The 22,384-nt window shown below is 43.8% G+C and overlaps 1 protein-coding gene across 4 annotated transcripts in view; it reads right to left on the bottom strand.

Moving 5' to 3' along the window:
* The window catches only part of eipr1 (EARP complex and GARP complex interacting protein 1), an 82,853-nt gene that overhangs the window by 26,493 nt on the left and 33,976 nt on the right, over positions 1 to 22,384 (bottom strand). For all 4 annotated transcript variants that reach the window (XM_036962853.1, XM_036962854.1, XM_036962856.1 and 1 more), the window contains 3 exons: positions 21,973 to 22,135; positions 17,427 to 17,526; positions 14,151 to 14,287 (listed from right to left, as the gene is read on the bottom strand). In XM_036962853.1, coding sequence (XP_036818748.1) covers positions 14,151 to 14,287; positions 17,427 to 17,526; positions 21,973 to 22,135 — 400 coding nt within the window. The remainder of the gene's footprint in view (positions 1 to 14,150; positions 14,288 to 17,426; positions 17,527 to 21,972; positions 22,136 to 22,384) is intronic.

Below are 22,384 nucleotides of genomic sequence, written 5' to 3' on the forward strand. Positions count from 1 at the left end.
CTGAACACAACATCCCCACTGTCAAACATGGTGGTGGCAGCATCATGGTTTGGGCCTGCTTTTCTTCAGCAGGGACAGGGAAGATGGTTAAAATTGATGGGAAGATGGATGGAGCCAAATACAGGACCATTTTGGAAGAAAACCTGATGGAGTCTGCAAAAGACCTGAGACTGGGATGGAGATTTGTCTTCCAACAAGACAATGATCCAAAACATAAAGCAAAATCTACAATGGAATGGTTCAAAAATAAACATATCCAGGTGTTAGAATGGCCAAGTCAAAGTCCAGACCTGAATCCAATCGAGAATCTGTGGAAAGAACTGAAAACTGCTGTTCACAAATACTCTCCATCCAACCTCACTGAGCTCGAGCTGTTTTGCAAGGAGGAATGGGAAAAAATGTCAGTCTCTCGATGTGCAAAACTGATAGAGACATACCCCAAGCGACTTACAGCTGTAATCGCAGCAAAAGGGGGCGCTACAAAGTATTAACTTAAGGGGGCTGAATAATTTTGCACGCCCAATTTTTCAGTTTTTGATTTGTTAAAAAAGTTTGAAATATCCAATAAATGTCGTTCCACTTCATGATTGTGTCCCACTTGTTGTTGATTCTTCACAAAAAAATACAGTTTTATATCTTTATGTTTGAAGCCTGAAATGTGGCAAAAGGTCGCAAAGTTCAAGGGGGCCGAATACTTTCGCAAGGCACTGTATGTGTATGTGACCAATACAATTTGATTTGATTCTACAATGTTTATTTTAGGGTGCAAAAAACATTCACCTGATGTTCCAAGAACGTTCCAAGAACACATTTTGTCTGATCTTTAAAAAGGTTCCCGTGACGTTTCATTGTGTTGTGGTAACATTGTGGGGACATGACAAGAGATATGTTCTCAAAATGCAAAAAAAAATGTCCAGTTGTGCTGACATTCAGATGTTTGTATCAGGTTGCACAAAACATTTATTTAACATTGCCATAATGTTGATAACATAGCCTGTGAGTCCTTTAAAAAGGTTCCCAGAACATTTCATTAGGTTGTGGGAACATCGCAAGAGATAAGTTCCCATAACACACTAAATATGCTCAGCTGTGATGACATTCATACAATGTTTAAGTTAGGTTACACAGGACATGCCCTTCATGCTGTTAGATAGAAATAAGTCAGTTTCTATGACGTTCATAGCGTATTTGTTTTAGGTTGAACAAAATACTCCATTGATGTTCACGCAATATACATATATATGCTGCATACTTCTGGGGCCCATATTTATACGGTACCGAAGACTATGAGTGCTGGTCTAGGATCACTTTTTCTTTTCAGATCATGAAAAATAAGACCATATCAAGCGTCTTTTATTTATTTTTTTACAGTTGCTCTAAATTCCGCAATTCTGAACGAAATGGACGAAATAAAGACAACCTCGCTTTTAGTAGAGAAATATGGCTTCAGAATATGTGTGATTGAACCTGCAATGTCTGGAACTGCAGCCAGATAATTAACCCTCTGCGTGGCCTTGTATATTTTTTTTCCTCAGTTAAATATGGTCAATCAGGACACAGAACTCAATTTCTGAGTCAATAAAATGTTCCCATTCTCTTCAAACGCTGTGCACTTTTATGATTTTCTTTCTTCATCATGTGATTTTAGTTGGATATAGCTTCCTTTAAATAACTTGTATTCTAGTGTATTCAAAAACGTTTTTTTTTTTACCATTTCTCAATTTCAAGATCACATTTCATAAGACTTTCAACACGCGATGAAGAAAGAGAATCATAAAATACAGTGTTACGAGTACACAGCATATGAAGAGGATGGGAACATTTGAATAACTGTTCTGTGTCCTGTTTAACCATATTTGACAACAACAACAAAAATAACACACGGCCACAGCTATCCCCTAATGGCACAGAGGGTTAATGATCGGGCTAGGGAACCAAACACTGCAAGTTCAAACCCCACATGTGCAGCCTGTCAACATACAAAGTATACAAAATATGGTTGTGTTCAAATGTCCTGTGAATGAAAGTGAAATGCCATGTCTCTCTATAATCACCTAAAATAAAGTCCTTAAATGTGAATTGCCATTACTGTACACCTGGAGAGAAATGTATTCCAATCTGCTTTAAGGAACTACAAATTTGCACACTGAGAATGTTGTGGCAATATTAGGTAAAACTTCAATTTAACATGTTCTTGAAATGTTCTGAGGACCTCAAAGACAAGGTAAAATTACGTAATTCTTACAACATTAAGAGAATGTCCTGTTTAACCTAACTTTAACCTAACAATGTTCCCACCAGAATGTTTCCATAACCTAATGAAACATTCCGGGAACACTTAAAGAATTGATTAAATATGTTCTGGGAACATTCTTGTAACTTCAGGTGAATGTTTTTTGCACCCTAAAAGTACGATAGTAGAATCATCCAGATAACTTTTTGGGTTTGGAACTCGGTACTGAGTGTTGCAACCAAGGACAGACCATTTTTACATGCTACGCACTTCTGCACTCGGCGGTCTCGTTCTGTGAGCTTGTGTGGCCTACCACTTCGCGGCGGAGCTGTTGTTGCTCCTAGACGTTTCCACTTCACAAAAACAGCACTAACAGTTCACCGGGGCAGCTCTAGCAGGACAGAAGTTTGACGAACTGACTTGTTGGTAAGGTGGCATCCTGTGACGGTGCCACGTTGAAAGTCCCTGAGCTCTTCAGTAAGGCCATTCTACTGTCAATGTTTGTCTATGGAGATTGCATGGCGGTGTGCTCGATTTTATACACCTGTCAGCAACGGCTGTGGCTGAAATTGCCAAATCCACTAAATGGAAGGGGTTTCCACATACTTTTGTATATATAGTGTATATTTTGTGATGTCCCCACAATGTTTGCACCAGACTGTTCCCACAACCCTGTGAAACATTCTGGGAACCTTTAAAGAATATATGAAATGTGTTCTGAGAACCTTCTTGTAACATCAGGTGAATGTTTTTTACAAACATTCTATAATCATCACCACGACTGGACAGTTTTTGTGTCATGAGAACAATTTCTGCAACCTAAGGAATGTTCTGGGAACTTTCACAGAACCAATTTTGGTTTTCTGGGGAGAGTGTTCTCCTCTAGAGTCCCTTAGCGGGGCAGAGCGGGCAGGCCGGTTTGGGCTGGCACACAGTGTGACGAGCCAGAGAAGACACCAACTGAGGAGCCACTGGACCGTGTTCACAGACTGCCATCACACAGCTGCCGCACCAACTGGACACAAACACACACAGTCTCACAAACCCTGTAATACACACACCCACGCACCTAGCTCAAATCCAACACACTCTGCCTGCTCACAGACTCTGCTCACGAGCACACACTAAGCGCTACTCACACAGACACAGACTCAGCCTGTGTCCTTGGCTTCCTAAAGGCCCCTGTGTACCCTCAAAGCCCCTGAAGGGTGAATCACACTACTTTTACTGGTTAGGAATAAGAACTAGCTGGAATGTGACTAAAAAGATGGAATCAAATGCGGGATAATGAGGATAATACTACAGTACTGCAACGGTTTTTACATTTGCATGAAATACATTGTTTCTTTTCTTGGCTATTATCATTTCTCTCCTGTATTTTTCTAATATTTTCTCTGCATCCCTCTATTCCTTCTCTCTCTCATTCTTGTTCCACCTCTCTCTCTCTCTCTCTCTCTCTCTCTCTCTCTCCAGCACTCTGTCTTTATAGGAACGGTCGAGAGAGAGGTGATTATTATTCCTTTAGCAGTGCCCACACACAGCCTGACCTCAACTCAATATCTCTCTCCTCCTCTCTATCTTTCTCTTTCCCCACCGCACTTGCCACAGCCTCACACCTCAAGGCTGAGCCGGGAGGCAGTACAGGTTGTCTACTGTAAAGACACGCTGTTCATCAGTTGTTATACAGGTAATTGCTCAAATAAAGTAAACACCAACATCAAATCAAATTTTATTTGTCACATACACATGGTTAGCAGATGTTAATGCGAGTGTAGCGAAATGCTTGTGCTTCTAGTTCCGACAATGCAGTAATAACCAACAAGTAATCTAACTAACAATTCCAAAACTACTGTCTTGTACACAGTGTAAGGGGATAAAGAATATGTACATAAGGATATATGAATGAGTGATGGTACAGAGCAGCATAGGCAAGATACAGTAGATGGTATCGAGTACAGTATATACATATGAGATGAGTATGTAAACAAAGTGGCATAGTTAAAGTGGCTAGTGATACATGTATTACATAAGGATACAGTCGATGATATAGAGTACAGTATATACGTATGCCTATGAGATGAATAATGTAGGGTAAGTAACATTATATAAGGTAGCATTGTTTAAAGTGGCTAGTGATATATTTACGTCATTTCCCATCAATTCCCATTATTAAAGTGGCTGGAGTTGAGTCAGTGTCAGTGTGTTGGCAGCAGCCACTCAATGTTAGTGGTGGCTGTTTAACAGTCTGATGGCCTTGAGATAGAAGCTGTTTTTCAGTCTCTCGGTCCCAGCTTTGATGCACCTGTACTGACCTCGCCTTCTGGATGATAGCGGGGTGAACAGGCAGTGGCTCGGGTGGTTGATGTCCTTGATGATCTTTATGGCCTTCCTGTGACATCGGGTGGTGTAGGTGTCCTGGAGGGCAGGTAGTTTGCCCCCGGTGATGCGTTGTGCAGACCTCACTACCCTCTGGAGAGCCTTACGGTTGAGGGCGGAGCAGTTGCCGTACCAGGCGGTGTTACAGCCCGCCAGGATGCTCTCGATTGTGCATCTGTAGAAGTTTGTGAGTGCTTTGGTGACAAGCCGAATTTCTTCAGCCTCCTGAGGTTGAAGAGGCGCTGCTGCGCCTTCTTCACAATGCTGTCTGTGTGAGTGGACCAATTCAGTTTGTCTGTGATGTGTATGCCGAGGAACTTAAAACTTGCTACCCTCTCCACTACTGTTCCATCGATGTGGATAGGGGGGTGCTCCCTCTGCTGTTTCCTGAAGTCCACAATCATCTCCTTAGTTTTGTTGACGTTGAGTGTGAGGTTATTTTCCTGACACCACACTCCGAGGGCCCTCACCTCCTCCCTGTAGGCCATCTCGTCGTTGTTGGTAATCAAGCCTACCACTGTTGTGTCGTCCGCAAACTTGATGATTGATTTGGAGGCGTGCGTGGCCAGGCAGTCGTGGGTGAACAGGGAGTACAGGAGAGGGCTCAGAACGCACCCTTGTGGGGCCCCAGTGTTGAGGATCAGCGGGGAGGAGATGTTGTTGCCTACCCTCACCCCCTGGGGGCGGCCAGTCAGGAAGTCCAGTACCCAGTTGCACAGGGCGGGGTCGAGACCCAGGGTCTCGAGCTTGATGACGAGCTTGGAGGGTACTATGGTGTTGAATGCCGAGCTGTAGTCAATGAACAGCATTCTCACATAGGTATTCCTCTTGTCCAGATGGGTTAAGGCAGTGTGATGTGTGGTTGAGATTGCATCATCTGTGGACCTATTTGGGCGGTAAGCAAATTGGAGTGGGTCTAGGGTGTCAGGTAGGGTGGAGGTGATATGGTCCTTGACTAGTCTCTCAAAGCACTTCATGATGACGGAAGTGAGTGCTACGGGGCGGTAGTCGTTTAGCTCAGTTACCTTAGCTTTCTTGGGAACATGAACAATGGTGGCCCTCTTGAAGCATGTGGGAACAGCAGACTGGTATAGGGATTGATTGAATATGTCCGTAAACACACCGGCCAGCTGGTCTGCGCATGCTCTGAGGGCGCGGCTGGGGATGCCGTCTGGGCCTGCAGCCTTGCGAGGGTTAACACGTTTAAATGTCTTACTCACCTCGGCTGCAGTGAAGGAGAGACCGCATGTTTTCGTTGCAGGCCGTGTCAGTGGCACTGTATTGTCCTCAAAGCGGGCAAAAAAGTTATTTAGTCTGCCTGGGAGCAGGACATCCTGGTCCGTGACTGGGCTGGATTTCTTCCTGTAGTCCGTGATTGACTGTAGACCCTGCCACATGCCTCTTGTGTCTGAGCCGTTGAATTGAGATTCTACTTTGTCTCTGTACTGACGCTTAGCTTGTTTGATAGCCTTGCGGAAGGAATAGCTGCACTGTTTGTATTCGGTCATGTTACCAGACACCTTGCCCTGATTAAAAGCAGTGGTTCGCGCTTTCAGTTTCACGCGAATGCTGCCATCAATCCACGGTTTCTGGTTAGGGAATGTTTTAATCGTTGCTATGGGAACGACATCTTCAACGCACGTTTTAATGAACTCGCACACCGAATCAGCGTATTCGTCAATGTTGTTGTCTGACGCAATACGAAACATGTCCCAGTCCACGTGATGGAAGCAGTCTTGGAGTGTGGAGTCAGCTTGGTCGGACCAGCGTTGGACAGACCTCAGCGTGGGAGCCTCTTGTTTTAGTTTATGTCTGTAGGCAGGGATCAACAAAATGGAGTCGTGGTCAGCTTTTCCGAAAGGGGGGCGTGGCAGGGCCTTATATGCGTCGCGGAAGTTAGAGTAACAATGATCCAAGGTCTTTCCACCCCTGGTTGCGCAATCGATATGCTGATAAAATTTAGGGAGTCTTGTTTTCAGATTAGCCTTGTTAAAATCCCCAGCTACAATGAATGCAGCCTCCGGATAAATGGTTTCCAGTTTGCAAAGAGTCAAATAAAGTTCATTCAGAGCCATCGATGTGTCTGCTTGGGGGGGATATATATGGCTGTTATTATAATTGAAGAGAATTCTCTTGGTATAATAATAATAATGCGGTCTACATTTGATTGTGAGGAATTCTAAATCAGGTGAACAGAAGGATTTGAGTTCCTGTATGTTTCTTTCATCACACCATGTCACGTTAGCCATAAGGCATACGCCCCCGCCCCTCTTCTTACCAGAAAGATGTTTGTTTCTGTCTGCGCGATGCGTGGAGAAACCCGTTGGCTGCACCGCCTCGGATAGCGTCTCTCCAGTGAGCCACGTTTCCGTGAAGCAAAGAACGTTACAGTCTCTGATGTCCTCTGGAATGCTACCCTTGCTCGGATTTCATCAACCTTGTTGTCAAGAGACTGGACATTGGCAAGAAGAATGCTAGGGAGTGGTGCACGGTGTGCCCACATAGTGTCTTAGTAGGGCGTTTGGGCCACCACGAGCCAGAACAACTTCGATGCACCTTGTCATGAATTCTGCAAGTGTCTGGAACTCGATTGGAAGGATGCGACACCATTCTTCCACGAGAAATTCAACAATTTGGTTTTTTGATGGTGGTGGAAACTTAATTGAATCCTACAGACGAAGAACCATATATGTGACATTTACAAAAAAAATGAGATATACATGAACAATCATTATTGGACACCCTTTTTCTATAGTGAACCAGTTTCACAAACTTTCCACGCGCTAATTAACAATAATTTTAAATTTAAAGATAGGCTCTTGTGGAATAACCGTTTATGTGCACCACTCAGAATGGACGGACAAGCGCACAACCTTTCTGTTGCTGATGAAAATCGCAGAAATGTGGGAAAGAAACGTAAAACAAAACTAAAAGAATGGAAAGACAGGCAAAGGAAGATCTTACGGGATGCGGGAAAACCCTATACAAATCGTAAGGGTCAAGAAAAAACTGGGAAGAGCTGTCCAAAAGAGGTATGTGGAAGAACCGTATATCAAACAATCAAGCTAGCTAGCTATAGTACAGTAACTAACATGTATGTTGTGGGTTGTCTAATTTGTAACTATAGAGAAAACATATTAGCTAAAGTTCATTGGCTAATAACTCATACATTAACATTACAAATGTTATTGCTAGATTATAGAAGAAACATAGGTAGCTACTTTTTCTCCATCCACCGGATGATTCGACATGGCTACAGTAGCTAGCTAGTTACACTGTATCCTGCAGGGAAGAGCGTGTTCCACGACGTGCAGAAAGGAGTGTGGAAAGTGACTGATGAACGCAAGCTGCATCTGTTCAACAGGTTCTACACTGTCCCATACGAGAAACAACAAGCGTTGATTCTCTCCGGCTTAGAACAGGTTAGAAATAAGACAAAACGCCTATTATTATAATAGCTATATTGAACACTTGCATAGTTTAACTTTGACAGTAATGATACGTACATTAACGTTAACTCTAAAAGTGCTGTGTTACACAATGGTGCAATTCAAACTCATTCTGTGTATAGATTGGGAGTGTTTTGTAGTTCTATGGTATGTTCACATTGAGGGCTTCATTTTAAATGAGACTAAGATTTCATGACTCAACTTTTAAGAAAAGTCATCATTGCTGAAGTTGATAGACCACCTTTAAATGAACCTCCATACAAATGAATTAACTACATATTGCATTTAAGTTATTTACATGAAGGGCATCTGTACTTGAAAGTACTTAAAACATAATATCAGGTGTTAAAAACGGACATCTTACAAGAGTCATGAAAAATGTCACATTTACTGTTCTTCCACAAACTGAAATCATCACTGGAGATATACTGTTCTTCCACATTCTTAAAATTAAAACGGCAATAAAAAAAGTATTTTTTGAAATAACAAAAAAATATAAATTGTTGTTGGAAGATATGGGTATGGTGAATTATTTGTCAACCATAAAACACCTAGTGTGGTACACACAATTAATAATATAAAAATAACTGATTATCTTAAAATGGAAAAATTGTCACATATATGGTTCTTCGTCTGTAGGATTCAATTGCTTAATTAACTAAGGAACCACACCTGTGTGGAAGCACCTTCTTTCTATATACTTTGAACCCCTCATTTACTCAAGTGTTTCTTTTATTGGGGACGTTACCTGGTAAGGACCACATTTAATACTAGAACCCTTTAGTTTCTAATATTAATGACGACAAATTAGAGTTACTATACGAAATAGTTCAGTACTACTAGACTATAAAGAAGTACTTTTGTAGAACATAGCTGAATAATATATGGTTAGTGAATTTTTTTATTTCACCTTTATTTAACCAGGTAGGCTAGTTGAGAACAAGTTCTCATTTGCAACTGCGACCTGGCCAAGATAAAGCATAGCAGTTCGACACATACAACAACACAGAGTTACACATGGAATGAGCAAACATACAGTCAATAATACAGTAGAAAAAATAAAACAAAAAGTCTATATACAGTGTGTGCAAATGAGGTAGGATAAGGGAGTTAAGACAATAAATAGGCCATAGTAGTGAAGTAATTACAATATAGCAATTAAACATTGGAATGGTAGGATGTGCAGAAGATGAATGTGCAAGTAGAGATAATGGGGTGCAAAGGAGCAAGATGGGGATGAGGTAGTTGGATGGGCTGTTTACAGATTGGCTATGTACAGGTGCAGTGATCTGTGATCTGCTCTAACAGCTGGTGCTTAAAGCTAGTGAGGGAGATATGAGTCTCCAGCTTCAGTAATTTTTGCAGTTCGTTCCAGTCATTAGCAGCAGAGAACTGGAAAGAAAGGCGGCTAAAAGATGAACTGTCCTTGGGGATGACCAGTGAGATATACCTGCTGGAGCGCGTGCTACGAGTGGGTGCTGCTATGGTGACCAGTGAGCTGAGATAAGGCAGGGCTTTACCTAGCAGAGACTTGTAGATGACCTGGAGCCAGTGGGTTTGGGGACGAGAGGGAAGCAAGGGCCAGCCAACGACTTAATTATAACATAACACACAGGAATACGAGCCTTTGGTCATTAATATGGTCGAATCCGGAAACTATCATTTCAAAAACAAAACGTTTATTATTTCAGTGAAATACGGAACCGTTCGGTATATTATCTAACGGGTGGCATCCCTAAGTCTAAATATTTGTGTTACATTGTACAACCTTCAATTTTATGTCATAATTACGTACAATTCTGGCAAATTAGTTCGCAATGAGCCAGACTGCCCAAACTGTTGCTTATACCCTGACTCTGCGTGCAATGAACGCAAGAAGTGACACAAAGATAAACAAGTAATTTCATCAACCATGTGTAGTTATAACTAGTGATTATGATTGATTGATTGTTTTTTATAAGATAAGTTTAATGCTAGCAAGCAACTTACCTTGGCTTCTACTGCATTCACGTAACAGGCAGGCTCCTCGTGGAGTGCAATGAGAGGCAGGTGGCTAGAGCGTTGGACTAGTTAACCGTAAGGTTGCAAGATTGAATTCCAGAGCTGACATGGTAAAAATCTGTCGTTCTGCCCCTGAACAAGGCAGTTAACCCACCATTCCTAGGCCGTCATTGAAAATTAGAATGTGTTCTTAACCTGTTAGATCTCTAGGGGCGCTATTTCATTTTTGGATAAAAAACGTTCCCGTTTTAAGCGCGATATTTTGTCACGAAAAGATGCTCGACTATGCATATTCTTGACCGTTTTGGAAAGAAAACACTCTGAAGTTTCAGAATCTGCAAAGATTTTGTCTGTAAGTGCCCCAGAACTCATTCTACAGGCGAAACCAAGATGATGCATCAACCAGGAAATTAGCAGAATTTCTGAAGCTCTGTTTTCCATTGTCTCCTTATATGGCTGTGATTGCGCAAGGAATGAGCCTACACTTTCTGTCGTTCGCCCAAGGTCTTAGCAGCATTGTGACGTATTTGTAGGCATATCATTGGAAGATTGACCATAAGAGACTACATTTTCCAAGTGTCCGCCTGGTGTCCTGCGTGGAATTCGGTGCGCAATTGCCAGCTGCTTGTACTTTTCCATTTGATATAGGGGAGAAACCATGTGTCCAAGAACGATATATCAATGAAGATATGTGAAAACCACCTTGATGATTGATTCTAAACAACGTTTGCCATGTTTTCAGTCGATATTATGGAGTTAATTTGGAAAAAAGTTCGCGTTTTGAGGACTGAATTTTCGTTTTTTTTTGGTAGCCAAATGTGATGTATAAAACGGAGCTATTTCTAATACACAAAGAATCTTTTTGGAAAAACTGAGCATCTGCTATCTAACAGAGTATCCTCATTGAAAACATCAGAAGTTCTTCAAAGGTAAATGATTTTATTTGAAGGCTTTTATGTTTTTGTTGAAATGTTGCGTGCTGGATGCTAACGCTAATGCTAACGCTAAATGCTACGCTAGCTAGCTACTTTTACACAAATTATTGTTTTCCTATGGTTGAGAAGCATATTTTGAAAATCTGAGATGACAGTGTTGTTTACAAAAGGCTAAGCTTGCGAGATGGCATATTTATTTCATTTCATTTGCGATTTTCATGAATAGTTAACGTTGCGTTATGGTAATGAGCTTGAGGCTGTAGTCACGATACCGGATCCGGGTTTGGGAGATCAGAGAGGTTAACTGACTTGCATAGTTAAATAAAGGTATATATATATATATATATATATATATATATATATATTTTTTTAATCGGCTCCAAAAAAATACTGATTTCAGATTGTTATGAAAACTTGAAATCGGCCCTAATTAATCGGCCATTCCGATTAATCGGTCAACCTCTAGTCCACAGTAGTGATGCTGAACGGGCGGGCAGGTGTGGGCAGTGATCGGTTGAAGAACATGCATTTAGTTTTACTTGCATTTAAGAGCAGTTGGAGGCCACGGAAGGAGAGTTGTATGGCATTGAAGCTCGTCTGGAGGTTAGTTTACACAGTGTCCAACGAAGGGTCAGAAGTATACAGAATGGTGTCATCTGCGTAGAGGTGGATCAGAGAATCACCAGCAGCAAGAGCGACATCATTGATGTATACAGAGAAGAGAGTCGGCCCGAGAATGGAACCCTGTGGCACCCCCATAGAGACTGTCAGAGGTACGGACAACAGGCCCTCCTATTTGACACACTGAACTCTATCAGAGAAGTAGTTGGTAAACCAGGCGAGGCAATCATTTGAGAAACCAAGGCTGTTGAGTCTGCCAATAAGGATGTGGTGATTGACAGAGTCGAAAGCCTTGGCCAGGTCGAAGAATACGGCTGCACAGTAATGTCTATTATCGATGGCGGTTATGATATCATTTAGGACCTTGAGCGTGGCTGAGGTGCACCCATGACCAGCTCTGAAACCAGATTGCATAGCGGAGAAGGTACGGTGAGATTCGAAACGGTCGGTAATCTGTTTGTTAGCTTGGCTTTCGAAGACCTTAGAAAGGCAGGGTAGGATAGACATAGGTCTGTAGCAGTTTGGAGAAATCGAGGAGGCTTAGGCGAGTTTCTGTGGGGAGTGCAGAGCTGTTGACTGGGGTAGGGGTAGCCAGGTGGAAAGCATGGCCAGCTGTAGAAAAATGCTTATTGAACTTCTCAGTTATAGTGGATTTATCGGTGGTGACAGTGTTTCCTAGCCTCAGTGCAGTGGGCAGCTATTCTCCATTGACATTACAGTGTCCCAAAATGTTTTTGAGTTTGTGCTACAGGATGCACATTTCTGCTTGAAAAAGCTAGCCTTAGCTTTCCTAACTGCCTGTGTATATTGGTTCCGAACTTCCCTGAAAAGTTGCATATAACGGGGGCTATACGATGCCAATGCAGAATGCCAGAGGATGTTTTTGTCCTGGTCAAGGGCAGTCAGGTCTGGAGAGAACCAAGGGCTATATCTGTTCCTGGTTCTAACATTTTTGAAAGGGGCATGCTTATTTAAGATCGTGAGGAAGGCATTTTTAAAGAATGACTAGGCATCCTCTACTGATGGGATGAGGTCAATATCCTTCCAGGATACCCGGGCCAAGTGGATTAGAAAGGCCTGCTCGCTGAAGTGTTTTAGGGAGCGTTTGACAGTGATGAGGGGTGGTCGTTTGACCGCAGACCCATTACGGATGCAGGCAATGATGCAGTTATCGCTGGTTGAAAACAGTAGAGGTATATTTGAAGGGCAAGTTGGTTAGGATGATATCTATGAGGGTGCCCGTGTGTACAGATTTGGGGTTGTACCTGGTGGGTTCATTGATAATTTGTGCGAGATTTTTTATTTTATTTATTTTACCTTTATTTAATCAGGCAAGTCAGTTAAGAACAAATTCTTATTTTCAATGACGGCCAATGACAGTGGGTTAACTGCCTGTTCAGGGGCAGAACGACAGATTTGTACCTTGTCAGCTCGGGGATTTGAACTTGCAACCTTCCGGTTACTAGCCCAATGCTCTAACCACTAGGCTACCCTGCCGATTGAGGGCATCAAGCTTAGATTGTAGGATGGCCGGGGTGTTAAGCATGTCCCAGTTTAGGTCACCTAGCAGCACGAGCTCTGAAGATAGATGGGGGGTAATCAGTTCACATATGGTGTCCAGGGCACAGCTGGGGGCAGAGGGTGGTCTATAGCAAGCGGCAACGGTGAGAGACTTGTTTCTGGAAAGGTGGATTTTTAAAAGTAGAAGCTCAAATTGTTTGGGTACACACCTGAATAGTAAGGGAACTCTGCAGGCTCTCTCTGCAGTAGATTGCAACTCCTCCCCCTTTGGCAGTTCTATCTTGTCGAAAAATTTTATAGTTAGGGATGGAAATTTCAGGGTTTTGATAGTCTTCCTGAGCCAGGATTCAGACACGACTAGGACATCCGGGTTGGCAGCGTGTGCAAGGGCAGTGAATTAAACAAACATAGAGAGCATGAAACCAAGGCTTTTACAGTTACAGAAGTCAACAAATGAGAGCGCCTGGGGAATAGGAGTGGAGCTAGGCACTGCAGGGCCTGGGTTAACCGCCACATTACCAGAGGAACAGAGGAGGAGTAGGATAAGGGTACGGCTAAAGGCTAAAAGAACTGGTCGCCTAGTACGTTCAGAACAGGGAGTTAAAGGAACAGATTTCTAGGCGTGGTAGAATAGTTTCAAGGCATAATGTACAGACAAAGGTATGGTAGGATGCGAATACAGTGGGTGACGTGCATAGAGTGACAATGAAAGAGATATTGTCTCTAGGAATATCATTTAAACCAGGTGATGACACCATTATATGGTTAACATATGGTTAGTATATGGTTAATATGTTAGCATATGGTTAACATAACATATGGTTAGTATATGGTTAATACTATATGGTTAGTATATGGTTCACATATTGTTAGTATATGGTTAATATATGGTTAGTACTATATGGTTAACATATGGTTAGTATATGGTTAATATATGGTTAACATATGGTTAGTATATGGTTAACATATGGTTAGTACATGGTTAATACTATATGGTTAGTATGTCAGTCTTACCTCATGGTGCGGAGGTCCCAGCCTCTGATGGCTGTGTCGTTGGCTGTGGCCAGCTGGGTACAGTTGTGATGCGGACTCCACTTCCCAGAGGTGAATTTCAGTTGACCTTTACCCTCTAGGGTGGCACTGCTGGAGATCTGGAGGGGCAGGGGTTAATGATCAATACACCTGATCATACACCTATCAATCATGGGGTATGGCGAGGGAGGCTAAGATAAGGGTAAGAGTTAATGCATTGATGGACCTGTATGGGCAGGCCTTCCCTAGTGTGAAGCTGACCTCACCCTCCCTCAGACAGCAAAGTCAATGACAGGTTCAATGACTCCTGAAGGACCTTGTTGCCATTGTGAATATCTATATACTGTTACTCATGGATCACCAGTTTGACCAGTAAGGACCCTCTGAGTCTGTACTGACATAATCAACAGAGATACAATCATTTCATACTTCTGCATCTCTAAATCCAACCTGATAACATTACTCTCTATCTCGTCTCTCTCCACACACACACACACACACACACACACACACACACACACACACACACACACACACACACACACACACACACACACACACACTATAGTTTCATTATTTCGAGGAGAGAGGGAGGAGAAGATAAGGGAGCGTGGGAGAAGGGAAGTGAAGGAAGGGGACGAGATAGGGTCGGGGATAGGAGAGAAAGAGAGGGCGGCTGTCTTCAAGTATAATCTCTCCTGTCTAGCGCGTGGCACATTGGCACAGCCTCATGCCCTGCCTAGCTCCCAGCTTTGTTAGCGCTAAACACATTAGCAGGCCTAATGACAAAGCATATAAAACACAGAAGGACAGCTACCTTTAGCAATCGCTGTCCAATAAAACAACGCTATCTGCTAAACTTTCACGCATTTAGGGAGAGCGTGAATTGTGTGTGAGTGAACGGCCACGGTGGACAAGGTGTGTGAACGTACCGTGAGCCGGAGAAGATGTTCTGACTCAGTTTCAGCAGTGTTTCTAATTGATCACACACACACACACACACACACACACACACACACACACACACACACACACACACACACACCTTTAATCTACCGTACACTCGAGACAAATCCATGGTGCAGCTGGACAGACAGACAGGCCTGTGATGAACACATCAGCCTGAGAGCCTCTGATAGAGGGAGGGGATGTGGGTAAGGAAGGAGGAGGGGGGGGGGGCTGTAAAGGAGTGGAGAAGATTAGCATTCTCAACAGCGCTGGAAGAATCTGTCTAGGCTGGCAGGCTCCCTCTCTCTATCCTAGTTCTCTCACTTCGTCTCTCGCCATCTATTTCTCTCTCATTCTCTCACCCTCTCTTTTTCCTCTGACCCTGCTCTACTCTTCTCTCCCTCTCTCACCCCTGTGCCCTCGCTCCAATTTTAATGGCTGCCATGCCCAGGGCAGGCTGTGTCACTCAATAGCTCCCTGCTCTGCTGCTCTGCAGCCCAGCCTGACATCAATGTCACTACACGAGGGGACGACGACACACAGAGTGCCTTCCTCTGGGGACGCTGCCACACACATAGAACAGGAGAGAATGTGTGTGTGTTCGTCTGTGTCCCTCTGTGAGTGTGCATGTCTGATTGCAATCTCTGGACAAGGCGATTCTTCACAGGTTTACATTATGACACACACATCCACACGCGCACACACACCAATGTCAAGTCCTTGGTTGTGTCCTGTTGGGCCTGTGGCCTGGCTGGCCTTGTGAAGATCTCTGTATGAGCACATTAATTACTAATGACTTAGCCCCATTATTCATGAAGCACCTCCCTGCGAAAGTATGCCCAGGCAGCTAGTAGCTAATGGAACATTAACTGACCAGCCTACACACTACAGAGTACACACACACACACTTCATCTCCACTATAGAACTATGGACATTTTAATTGCAGAGGCAGTGGAGTGGAGAATCAGAGGAACAAAACAGTAAATAACAAAAGGAGGAGACCGGGACGCCTCCTCCTCACCTCACTGCATTAGTGGGGATGGAACAGCACTGTCAGAGGAGAGCATTTCCACTAAACAGCATGGCCACAAACTAGTCCTGACTAGACCAACTGTGTGACAACAATTAGAATTCCGGCCATTCAACTTTGAAATGGGTAAAGTTCAACATACACGGAGTACACAAAACATGCTCTTTCCATGACATAGACTGACCAGGTGAAGCCAGGTGAAAGCTATGATCCCTCACTTGTTAAATCCACTTCAATCCGTGTAGATGAAGGGTAGGAGAAGGGTCAGAGAAGGATTGAGAAAAATGAGGCATGCTGTCCAAACACTTAAAAGAGACACACCCTATCCCCTCAGGCCTCAAATTAAGTGGACACTTCTGATGACGTATCATGACGTCTGACGAGTATACACTTGCAGGGCGAGGGAGGAAGGAATGATTTTTTAAATGGACCGCCCTTGGCTGGAAATTTGTCACTCGTTTATCCCGCGATGATTGTGTTTTCAGCTACTGGTAGCTTGTGGGTGCTTTATATGCGCTACAGTCAATTTTGATTGCATGTCTACTTATATTACATAGATAATTACTAATATACACCTACTGTATGATAGCTAGCAAATTAATTAGCTAACTAACGTTAGCCTGCCTAGCTGGTTTTATTTCTACAATTTCCAGAAGATAACCAAACAAAAACATATTTACTTTTTACGAGACGTGTTTGTGCCATCATGTGCATTAGTAGCACAATTTCAAACTTATTTGCATTCGTTTTTACCTACACTTGTATGTTGACTTCTCCATCGATGTTGTGTTAAGTTTTCACAGACCTTTCTTAGCGGATGTACAATCGTCGCGAATTGAATAATGGGGAGTTTCAGGCCCCGAAGTGAACATAATTGTGTAGCTCTATATTAGGAAGGTGTTCCAAATGTGTGGTGTACTCAATGTATATCTAGCTTGAATGGGGGTCGTTAAAACAGCGAACGGTTTACATGACACAAGTTAACTATTTTAGGTGGATGACAGCAGAAGAGAATTGGGGCACCAGTGAACCAGCTCTGAAAGTCCACAAAAACACCCACAGGAGCCACTGCTCTGGACACTAAAGCTAGCCCAGATACAGTGTGTTTCAGTAAGGAATCATGTGATCTTGGTGAACCAAGCAGAGTACACCCCTAGACAGTTCTTATAACACCGTTGTTGGGAAGGGAGGGCAAGATAAGACCGGTCTGATACCGTGGTTATCAAATAATGAGCATGGGGTATGGGGAGACGTATGGTGGTGTGTGTGTGTGTCTCACCGTGGCCTGGGTAGAGCTCTCCGTCAAGTCCCAGAGCAGAGCGTGGTTATCAGCCAGAGAGATCACACGCGTCCCATCTCCCATGGGCTCCCACAGGACACTGCAGCAGAGAGAGAGCGAGACAGCGAGATGGAGAGAAAGAGAGCGAGGGGAGAGAGACTCAGTTCACAGGACACACACATCAGTGCGAAAAATAAAAAAAAGGTAAACGCTCTTCTACACAACCACAGTACAATGCGCACACACATCCAATGGTGGCAGTTTATGACCAAAGTTTATTACCATGGTATATAGTCAAATGAGCACTATGTAGTATTTACTGCATGTGACACATACAGTGCATGATAAGAGCTGCCTGTGTCTGCTGTAGACTGATGTCATTAGTTCTAGTGGTGATAAATGAGACTGGCCCATCTCCTCTGAGTCATTCATCAGTGTGGAGCAACACAACATGAAGCCTCCACTGTGCTGTGTGTGGGGGAAGAGATAAAGGGATGGAAGGAGGAGGAGGGACGGACAAAGTTACAGTCTTCCTCAGGATTCCATCCAACTCAGGAATTTGCATATCTTGTGAGGGGAGAGCGGGACAGGAGGAAAGAGAGGAAGAAAGGGAACAGAGAAGAGGAGTTTATGGAAGTTGTAAATCCAGGGACGATGGGGGACAGTTTTTACTGCCCTCCCAAGGTGCTGGGAGTCACACACACACACACACACACACACACACACACACACACACACACACACACACACACACACACACACACGTGTAGGAGGCAGCACTGTCTGTCCCTCTCTTACCTGTCTCTCTCGCTCTTTCTTTCTCTTTCTCTCTCGTTGTCTGTCATTCATTTATTCCATAACAGCTCCAATCTGAAGTCAATATATTCACCACCCCCAGATTTATAAAAGTAGCCCTCCCAATAGTATTAATTAATTCATAAAAGAGAGAGAAAGAGAGAGATCCTCTTCCCCTTCATGGCAACAGCCAGCCGCTCTTATTAAAGAAAATAAGTTATGTGCATTTGACCTTGAGCTCTGCGGCGGCTTGGCATCCTGGTAGGGACTGAATATGTAAATGCATGGAGGACTGCCAGGGAGGGGAGTTTTACAGGCCCATATATCTCAGACAGTCCTGGGTGAGACACCCGCCTCTGTCCTTCTCATCAAACTGTTTCTCCGTCTGCTTTGTATTCACATGAGTTTAATTCAATAGCAACATATGCACATGCTCATGGTATTGGGGGGAAAATCAGATTGGACTCCTTTGGGGAATAGAGACAAAACAGATAAATCCGGTTGGCTTGGCTACAGAGTTACAGTGAGGGATCAGCTCAATAGAGCTATACAGACCCCTTGACCCCTTGACTTTTTCCACATTTTGTTAGGTTACAGCCTTATTCTAAAATGTATTAAATAGTTTTTTCCCCTTCATCAATCTACACACAATACCCCATAATAACAAAGCAAAAACAGTTTGGCGGGGGTGGGGTGTTCTCCCATTCTTCTCTGCAGATGCTCTCAAGCTCTGTCAGGTTAGATGGGGAGTGTAGCTGCACAACTATTTTCAGGTCACTCCAGAGATGTTCGATCAGGTTCAAGTCCGGGCTCTGGCTGGGCAACAAGGACATTCAGAGGCTTATCCTGAAGCCACTCCTGCATTGTCTTGGCTGTGTGCTTAGGGTCGTTGTCCTGTAGGAAGGTGAACCTTCGCCCCAGTCTGATGTCCTGAGCGCTCTAGAGCAGGTTTTCATCAAAGATCTCTCTGTAATTTGTTCCATTCATCTTTGCCTCGGTCCTGACTATACTCCCAGTCCCTGCCCCTGAATAATATCCCCACGGCATGATGCTGCCACCACAATACTACACCGTAGGGATGGTGTCAGGTTTCCTCCAGACGTGACGCTTGGCATTCAGGCCAGCTCTAGGAAGAGTCTTGGTGGTTACAAACTTCTTCCATTTAAGAATGGAGGCCACTATGTTCTTGGGGACCTTCAATGCTGCATAAATGTTTGGGTACCCTTCCCCAGATCTATGCCTGGACACAATCTTGTCTCAGAGCTCTACAGACAATTCCTTTGACCTCATGGCTTGGTTTTTGCTCTGACATGCACTGTCAACTGTGGGACCTTATATAGACAGGTGTGCGCCTTTCCAAATAATTTCCAATCAATTGAATTTACCACAGGTGGACTCCAATCAAGTTGTAGAAACCTCTCAAGGATGATCAATGGAAGCAGGATGCACCTGAGCTCAATTTCGAGTCTCATAGCAAAGGGTCTGAATACTTATATAAATAAGGTATCTGATTTGTGTTTTCAATACATTTGCTAAAATTTCAAAAAATCTGTTTTCCCTTTGTCATTATGGGGTATTGTGTGTAGATTGTTGAGGGAAATGTTTTATTTAATACATTATAGAATAAGGATGTCACGTTAAAAAAAAGTGGAAAAAGTCAAGGGGTCTGTATACTGTAGGTCCAAGGCAAGGCCTGGGAAAGACACAGTGGATGAGAGAGTGATAAAAAAAGATTAGTGTGTGAGAGAGATAGAAAAGGGAGGGAGACGGAGATGGGAACAGAGATAGTAGAAGAGGGAGAGAGATTGAAGAGAGAAAGGAACTAAGAAGGACAAAATATGGGCAATTTAAAAAGTGTGTGTGTGCAGGCATGTGTGTGTGTGTAGAGACAGGATTATTCAGCCAAGCAGAGTTTGTGTCTCCAATTGAAGGTGTGTTAGAATACTGATCTCCACGGCCCCTAACATTACTGACAGTCTTGACTGGCTTGCATATGACTGTGTGGCTGCCTGAGATCCCATTGGGCTAACATTGATTGACTAACAGTCCCTTTGAGTGCAAATCATACTCTGTGCACTGTGATCACCAGGACCCCCCCCCCCCCCCCCCCGCCCCAACACACATACAGACATACACACACCCCTGTACACAAAGGCTACACACACGCTCACAGACACACACGCTTACCCCCCTCCCGTCACACCCTCCCGTGAAGAAATAAAACAGTGTGCCTGTTGAGCTTCATGATTCCTCATGGTGCCCAGCCAAGCCATGATTAGTCCTAATCGCTCAATGGGAATTGATTCCTGAGCCTGGTGCTGCTCCAAATCGAAATGAGGCGCTTGGCTCCCCAAAGCATGGGGAGAGAAATGTAGCCATGCCAGAGTACTACTGTTTGTGGGTCTGCTTCTTCATTCCAGCCACGCTTCACAACACGACACTATCCCAAATATTAGTCCGGCAAGGCTGAGGAGGGACTGAGGTACAGCCATAAAAGGCATAAAGGACGTACATACATACATACAGGAAGGAAGGTAATAAGTGATCTGAACCCACGCAGACTCTCATACAGTACATTAAAAACAGCTTCCTATGCTCCTTCTGAGTCTATTTCTCCTTGAAATACACAACATTTGGCAGTATATCCTCACCGCTGAGAGCCCTGTTGATAATATACAGTATGTACATACAGACACTCATGTACTCCTTCTCTCACACACTTAAACAAGCACATAGTCGCACACACACAAACACACCCTCTGCTGGTTGCTGTGCTCTTGCCAGCGTAGTCAGAGACGGCGGGGGTTGCAGCCTGAAAGAGATGGACGAGGTGGGCACCAAACCAAAGCCATCCATCTCTCAGAGCCAATACAACAAAGCGAAGGCTGCAAGACTCACAGAACACACACACAGACACACTATCATGCCCTTGAGAGTGTTGCAGCTCTGGAGGTGTCAGAATGGCAGACAGCAGAACCATCAATCTCCACCACAGAGTCCCACCTCACTCACTCAACTGAAGGCTATTGCACACACACACATGCACAAAGTCAATTGCAGCCTCTAAAATATATATTTTTTAAATACTGCTCAGGGAAGTTTTTTTTTAAAATGGAAATGGGGAATTTAATTTAGAATGCCAAAATCCAATCTTCCTTCCAAAGGGATGAGGCAGCTACTGAAGTCTAAAAAGGGACGAGTATTGATGTTATCTTCCTGCACCATAAATGGATGATGAATGTAGTGTATACAGCTAAGTATAAGACAAAGGCCTGAGCAGTGGCTAAGCCCTGGGATATGTAGGTCACTCAACACAGTATTGTAAAGTATAGACCAGGATACACTTCAGTAGTACATGAGAAAGAGAGAGACGGGGCAAGTGACAGAGGGAGATAACAACGAGATGAAGAGGGCGAATGAGAGATAGAAAGATTTAAAGATAGAGGAAGATAAGCGGGTATAGGGGGTATAAATGGTGAGAGGCAGGACCATAGATTTAGCAAGACAAAATACACAGAGATGGAGTCAAATGGAGAACGGGAGAGAGACAGAGGGGGAGAAGGAGAGAAGATGAGATAGAGGAACAGAGAACGAGGGGAAAGAGGGGAAAAAGAACACAGAGGAGAAAAGAGCAGAGAAAAGTATTGAAACAGGGGGTCGTGGAAGCCCTATAGTTTCAGGTTTGAATTGATATGACTGTTGTGTTGTATACAGTATTGTAGCTGTAGGCGACAGTCTGAGAGCAGCCTACCTGGAGGCGTTGCCATGGGCGCTGTTGTCAAGGTGACAGAGGAGTTCCAGGTTCTGGGGGTTGTGGGAGTTGTGGGGATCGTCTGGGGACTCGTGGCTCCCTGACTCCCACTCTGGGGGCATCCTCCATACAGCCCCACACGTCACTACGCGACTCTCACTGGCTGCAGTGGACAGGAGACAAAGTCAGTGTTAGACACCTGAGGTGGGTGGGGACTCACTCATGATATGGATTTGAGAATGAAAACCAGAATGTACAGAGGGACCAGGTCTGTGGGACCGCATCAGGGACCAGGCTATGAAGGTTAAAAAAAACCTGCTGCAGCTAGATCCCTATAGGTACTTTCATTCAAATACATTTCCTTAGTGTCCTGTGATTTACGTAAGGAATCATCAACCTGTGCGTTCTATGG

This window comes from Oncorhynchus mykiss, chromosome 25, assembly GCF_013265735.2.
Source record: "Oncorhynchus mykiss isolate Arlee chromosome 25, USDA_OmykA_1.1, whole genome shotgun sequence".
NCBI classification, from domain to species: domain Eukaryota; kingdom Metazoa; phylum Chordata; class Actinopteri; order Salmoniformes; family Salmonidae; genus Oncorhynchus; species Oncorhynchus mykiss.